Here is a 6,880-nt window from a genome sequence, read left to right as displayed (position 1 = left end):
AGATTGTATTTATTTATTTTAAAATTTAAAAATCGAAATATATATAAAATTATCTATATAAATAAATTTCAATTTTCCGTTAAACTTTCATAAACTAAAAAAATTTAATCTATTATTAATTATATAGTTTGGTTCCAGATAATGATAACACATTTTCTTTTCTCATAGAGTCTTTATCGATAGAGAAGAATACGTAGAAGTGCTACAGTTGTGGAAGTGTCTCATTCACCAGGGCAGTTCCAGAATAACATAAACTACCCTTTTTGAAATTTGTTTTCACATTAAAAAAAATCAAATAAAAGGACCAATCCAACGCTGACAACTGGCGTTGGCAAATCGTTGGCAAAAAACTGTTGTCAACATATCGCTACCCCTATTATAATTCAAAATGAACAACGATTTTTAGGTCGTAACTGATCCTATGTCAAGTCAATAGTTATTTTGGCCCACTATAAAAATATAGTAAATAAATAAAATTAAAAAATATGTTAATGAAAAATAATTTTAATTTTAAATATAATTTGATATATAAATTATAATACACGTATTTCTAATAAATTAATACTTGTCTTTTTAATAGTGTTGTCAAGAAGGGTTAAAACTTGCGGACCGAAGTTTGAGTCAGGTTGAGTTTAAAAATAAAAAATTTTATACGGGTCAATATTCTACCTGGCTCACCCCGGAACTCGTTCACCAACCCACCTAGTTTAATTTAATTATTTATTATTTTATGTTTTGATATTATTAGTTAACATTTTTTTATTGTATTGTAAATGGAAATAAAGAAAAAATGTTTTAAGAAAACAAAATATTATAAATTTATTCCTTCAAGACTTTAATCTTATAAATGGATAAACGACACAAAAATTATCAATATTACATTTGATAATTTATTTACTTTATATGGTTGATTTTGGATTACATTTTAAGTGTATGTTAATTTCTTTATTTTGAATTGTTTTTAGAGTTTAACATCATTTTAGTGCGAAAATTTAAATTTGAATTAAAAAAAATTCTAATTTTTATTGGATTAAAAAAACTTGTAATTAAGTGAGCTAGTAAGCCAATCCATTTAATCCACCAACCTGTGGTGAGTCCGGATTTGAATTTTTTTTTCTTTTTAATAAATGAGTCAGGTTGGATTAACTCACTAAGTGGCCGACCCGTGGTAGACTGGACCGGTTGGACTAGATGACCCATTTTGACAACACTAAATTTTAAAATATAATTAATATTTTTTTTTTTTGAAAAAATGAATCAACTCATAAAATCTGACTCTAATCAAGCCCATTAAGTGACTTACTAAATAGGTCGAGAAAAAAAATTCGTAAAATTTGGATTACAATATTTCAGTCTAGGTTGATTTATTTTATATGCGTTTTTAAAAGGTCTATCGAAACAAGCCCCTTTTGATTTAGTATTTAGATTGGCTTAAATAAATATTTAAATCGTTTTAACCTGTCAAGGGAACTTAAATTTTTTTGGACTAAAATTTATTAATGATGGAATTTCAGTTGAAGAAAAATTAAAATTGTGCAACAAGCAGGACGCAAGACAATGAGAATTGTGAAACAATCAGAAGATGGAATAAGTGGAAAAATAATTTCATGAGTAAGGAGAACAACAAAATCTTGACAACCTCATTTCAGAAAACTAAATATACAATGTAAGACACATGTACCCTATTCAGAGGAATCTATATGTACATAAAAACTGGCAGCCACAATCAGATAGCAAAGAATAAGCATTAATCCTTTGAAGTAATTAGCAGTTCCTTCCTGCAAATGCATAATAAATGTCACAATGTTTTCTTTTCACCATACTAATAATCATCAAGACATTGCTAACATGTCCTCCCTAGTACCATACTTGTAATTTTCATTCTTTTGTAAATCTTTGAACACATACCTGCAACATGAAGGCTACAACTATAACAGTAAGAAATAGTGCTGCAGTTTCAAATAGTTGAAAGTTCAAGTCCATAGAGTTCCCCATTATCCAGCCAATAACAACACAAAATGGTATCTGCATAATGAAAAGGAAGCTGTGAAGAAAATGAAATTTCACAGACTAGACTTATGTTATGAGGAGGCACTTGTGAATGGAACAACCCCCTTAATGCTGCATCAAGCCATGAACCACTAGATAAAGGAACATTAAGCTCAGAAAAAATTAGCTATATTTTATGAACATGGTTAAGTCCATCCATGCAACATAATACTTACCACAAACATAGATATCTGTGTGGATGAGCCTATTGCAACCCCTAGGGAAATGTCCTGCATGGAATAAAACCAATGAATATGTGTGCACAACCATGTCTGTGAGTGCAAGAAAGGAAACTCACAAGTTTATCTTTCATGGCAAACATTATAGCACTGGCATGCTCAGCCGCATTCCCCACTAGTGGAAGCAATATGACACTGATAAATGCAATTGGAATGTCCCATGCAGTAGATGCTCCCTGGAAAAAAAGTTTATCAAACAGGAAATTTATTTCCTCCAAAAATGTCCAAATAAGAACATGCTGAAATTTCATTTAAAATTACATTCCCTGTATTTGGGTGTGGAATTCTAAGAGGGTAGATGAAGGAAGAATGACCAGTTTCTCAGTTTATATATAATTCAAAAATAATGATATCATAAGAAAATCACATTTCTTGTAAATATCCAAAAGGACAAGCAAAACAAGAAATTGAATGATATCACAGAGATAAGACCAAAGGCAAAGATGAAGGAAGAACAACATGGAAGGCCTAATCAGAGAAAAAAAAAGAGTATTTGACTACTTAGAAAGGAATCATTTAGGTTGACAATTATTCTATTGCAGGAGGTTCTTAAATCTTAAAGGTTGTGAGAGATACGAGGAATCATTGAGAACAAAGGATCTCTAATCAGTTGTAAGGTGACATCTCCTTAGAGGAGTTCTTTCATTTCCAATTCATTTGCATTTCTATCAGTTCAGTCATTGTGATCCTGATCATCACTCTACCCTAGGGAACCTACCACAAAATCGAGATTAACTAGTAGACAAAAATAGTTTAACTTGGCAGACAGCACATCTTAAATATGACTAAGCATCTGATGCTGATAAACATGGACCACCCAATGCCAAACCAACATTTAAGACTTGGATTATGTGATATGTGTCAGTGACTAGATAAATAGTTGTGCAGAAAAAATAACTGATAAAATCTCAAACAGCTGAAAGCTACTTCACCAAGTATTTTCAAGCTTCCAAGCTTCCAAGCTTCAATACGTTAAAAGTAAAAATATGAATATTATCCACCTCTATAGCGCCAACCAAGTATTCAGACAAGATTGAAATCCAAGCAGTCATAACGGAAAGCCATATTATTGATTCCCATTTCGAAATATCTGGTGATTCATCGTCATTTGAGTCGTTTCCACTCTGACCCTCTTCCTGAATTCACATCATGTTACCACAGATTGGTGAGCTAAAATGTTATGTCAAGCATTTGCTGGAAACAAGATAATGATTTGAATGTCAAGCAGCACAAACAAGCCTTGCTTCATCCTAGTAATGAACATCAAAGCATACTAGAAAAATCATTTTGAGCTGCTTGTGTTAAAAAGAATATACATAGGTTATAACTTATATAATCAACAACCAATAACTCTGTTTACTTCTAAGAGAAAAAACTTGTCAACTTGGTTAATCATCACTTGCATTGGTCCACTCTTTCAGGCTACAATTTTCAGGTAAGGGTGATGAATCATTTGAATATTGACTTACAGGAATAAATATACAAGCAATCTTAAAGAATAACAAGGCTCAAGACTTGATGCCAATAGCCATCTGCCTTCATTCAATCCCCCTCCAAAGTGTGAGCAGAAATGCCAACAAATCTATTGGAATTAATGGGACATGGCATAAACTATCTTAGTCTAGAATCTGAATATAACTTGCAGGATGCTCCTTGTTTAGATTAAAGGACATCCATTCTGACCAATATCTAAAACAGTCCATGTGTCACAGTTCCTATTCATGACAAAGTTATGATTACGATTACATATACTCAAGAGCAAGCAAATCAATGATATAATTTGGCATACCACATATCCACAAACAAAAGAACCACTGAGGAAACAAAAGGGAAACCTAGTAAGAATGCCAACCTCGTTCACAGAGACATAGAGACTTCTTTGACTTTTTAACTGAAAAAACAGGTATGCAGCATAGGCCACAAGCATGACACAGCTGCTGAATCTTGAAAGGAACAACTCTGACTTCCCAACATGAACCTCGGTATGTGTGTAGTGTAGAACAGCTGGGAAAAGTATGCCCATGACTGCCATCAACAATAATCCTGAATTCACAGAAGCTGTTGCCTACATACTAAATTGAATCAGCTAAGGTAATGCATAATGAAACTAAGGGATATAATGTAAAAAGACAGAAACTAACATGTCTACCTTGTTAAACACTTGTTCTTTCTTATGATTAACAATCCCACCGCATAAGAATGCACATCCAAGCACTAGTAACATATTGGACAAAATTGATCCCAGCAAAGAGAGCTGGACAACCCGTGTCATTCCACTTTTCAGTGCATATATTGAGATGATCAATTCTGTTGCATTTCCAAATGTAGCAGTTAAAAGACCCCCAACTGCAACATACGATACAACAGTATTAGAAATAAACCCCCACAAGCACATGACTGATAATAAAAGAAGAATGAACCACTTAGAAAGATACTGCATGTAGATAACTGATTTGGCAATTGGATATTAAAACCAAGTAAGGCTGACGTTAGTAACTGGATAATTCTTTCAATGAAATATAAGGCATATAAAAAGATAGTTAAAGTTTAAGAGATACTTGTCTGAATAATTAACTGGTCAGACAAAAACACACACACATTATATTACATTTAGTAGTTGTTCTTTAACATATTTCAGTGTATGTTCTAGATTGATTTAAAAGAAGACAGATTTAGAAGAATGCTACTATTAATTTATTACTTTACCAGTATCTCCACTGTAAAATGCCAGCTGCCTATACAAGACCAAGAAAAGGGTAACATCAGAAACCATAAAATGTGAAAACCTTACTCAAAACCTTAAAGAGTACATGTAATATTACTCGGTAGCATAACCTAACCGCTCCGCCATAGGCATTATACCCAACAAACTCAGAGCAAAGACCCAACCCTGTAGTTCACCTTCACAAATTAATACAAGATATTCAATCAAAAAGTGAAGCAACATTAAGAATTGTATGAACTCCGACTCACAAGATGAGCAGTCAACTTCTGCACAAGAATTGCAAGAGGCCCAAAAGGCATAAGCAAGTTGAGTTTGTTAGAGAAAATCACAACTCGTATGCTCCTATAAACAATACCAGCCAGCGTTTCATGATGAACAGTAAGAGATTCTCCAGAATGTGATCCAAGTACCTCCACCAGACTAGATTCTGACTGGTGATAATTTATTTCGGAGTCAAAAGGAATTTCATCATCGTACTTGTGCATTCCTCTTCCATTTGGAGTACCCATCTGTGACACAAACAATAGAAATCATCTACATTTCACTACAATCATTGACCGAATTCTGTATCAAAGCACTTTCTTCACACTAGTAATTTCCAACATTGCATTATTTTTTACAACTGCCAAGCTGATTCTTTACCTAAGTTTGAAAGGAAACACTCACTAGCACAAAATGAAAAGACGGAAATGCTACAATCAAACATCATTGCACTTGAATTCCAAAAAATAAGAGCATAATTCACACACTGTCAATAAGCATTGTCATAATAGAAGCTGTAAATCTAGGGTATGGAAAACTGCATAAATCATTCAACTCACTAACATAATAAAACATTCATAAACACCACCAAACTACAGAAACTCCCATTTGACTAGCAAATTATGGTAACATAAATTAAGAAAAGAAAAATATGAAAACACTAACCCTTTACAAAAATCAAAAGGAATTGTACAAAGGGTTCACCAAAACGGGAGAAAGATCACACCTTGCAAGTGTCAGACAAGTTATCTGAGAACCCTGATGCACTGCAATGAAGACATTGAATATTAGGGAAAAATAAAAAATATATATACGCATATATAAGCAGCTGGGCTATTGAGCAAAAATACATCAAATACTAACGTTAGAAAAGAAGACCCAACAGAGAAAAAACAAATCTTTTTAATAAATTTGAAGCATCTAATCCAAGTACTTACAGACGAGTAGGTTTCCCTTCAACCCGAGTCTCCATTTGTGTGTGTGATTCAAGTGGGCATTAACTATTAAGCAAACAAACTGCCCCAGAACAATTATTTCTATTATGTGAATGAAAATTTCGGTTTTCGAGTTTTAGAGTGAAAAAGCTTTTGGTTTGGGTGAGTTTCAGTTTCAGTTTTGTTGTGGATTCGTTTGCTTTGGTTCAAGTTCTTCCTGGAGAGCAGTTTCTTTTTATGATTATTAATATTATTATTATTCTTCATTTTGTACTTTTCTTAACCGTTAGTTAACACACATTTCTCATTTTTATATCGGTCTCTGTCAATAGTTGTCAAAAAAAACGATCTTAGGACTCTGCATCGTCGTTGATTCCAAACCTTCATTTTCCTTTTGACTTTGTTCCATGGAAACTCCTGATTCCAGAACATATTTAATGTCGGCGGTTTAAAAATCGAACGTAAATAAATTTTTTATTTATTTGAGTTTAATGCGTATATTTACATGGTCAATAAATAAGAAATTTTTTATGATATAATTTAAAAGTAATTGATGTGAAAGTTAGAAAATTTATTATAGATGGTAAGTTCAAAGAATTCAGTTGTTATGCTGCATGTATCTGTTTTTTCTTTTATTATTTTGATAATTTATAAGTTATTCGAAGTTTCTG

General features: G+C 32.6%; 1 protein-coding gene across 6 annotated transcripts; it reads right to left on the bottom strand.

Annotated features, from left to right (window-relative positions):
- Positions 1-1,585: 1,585 nt before the first annotated feature.
- Positions 1,586-6,536, bottom strand: LOC106775090 (vacuolar cation/proton exchanger 5). 6 transcript variants are annotated; one of them, XM_022787120.1, is made up of 13 exons: positions 6,213-6,534; positions 6,002-6,041; positions 5,424-5,522; positions 5,262-5,279; positions 5,111-5,178; positions 4,995-5,023; positions 4,438-4,634; positions 4,141-4,353; positions 3,290-3,424; positions 2,348-2,464; positions 2,226-2,279; positions 1,909-2,025; positions 1,586-1,778 (listed from the first exon to the last, which is right to left on the bottom strand). In XM_022787120.1, the coding sequence occupies exons 1-13, from the start codon at positions 6,245-6,247 to the stop codon at positions 1,683-1,685; spliced, it is 1,218 nt and encodes a 405-aa protein (XP_022642841.1). In that variant the 5' UTR covers positions 6,248-6,534; the 3' UTR covers positions 1,586-1,682. The 6 variants fall into 6 exon arrangements, with proteins under 6 accessions (XP_022642841.1, XP_014517617.1, XP_022642840.1 ...); XM_014662131.2 differs by having other exon boundaries at positions 5,129-5,178; positions 5,262-5,522; positions 6,213-6,536; XM_022787119.1 differs by lacking the exon at positions 5,262-5,279 and having other exon boundaries at positions 5,111-5,189; positions 5,369-5,522; positions 6,213-6,535.
- Between the last annotated feature and the right edge of the window lie 344 nt (positions 6,537-6,880).

This window comes from Vigna radiata, chromosome 10 (assembly GCF_000741045.1).
Source record: "Vigna radiata var. radiata cultivar VC1973A chromosome 10, Vradiata_ver6, whole genome shotgun sequence".
In the NCBI taxonomy this organism is placed as follows: Eukaryota; Viridiplantae; Streptophyta; class Magnoliopsida; order Fabales; family Fabaceae; genus Vigna; species Vigna radiata.
The sequence above is the reverse complement of the archived record's forward strand: the minus strand, read 5'-3'. Positions and strand labels throughout refer to the sequence as shown.

Excerpts from the sequence above, each read along its gene's own strand:
- LOC106775090 (XM_014662130.2), bottom strand. The coding sequence starts at position 6,247 with ATGGAGACTCGGGTTGAAGGGAAACCTACTCGTCT. Across the intron at positions 4,354-4,437 it reads AAGAACAAGTGTTTAACAAG|GCAACAGCTTCTGTGAATTC; the intron begins GTAGACATGTTA and ends TTTAGTATGTAG. Across the intron at positions 3,425-4,140 it reads TCTATGTCTCTGTGAACGAG|GAAGAGGGTCAGAGTGGAAA; the intron begins GTTGGCATTCTT and ends ATGTGAATTCAG.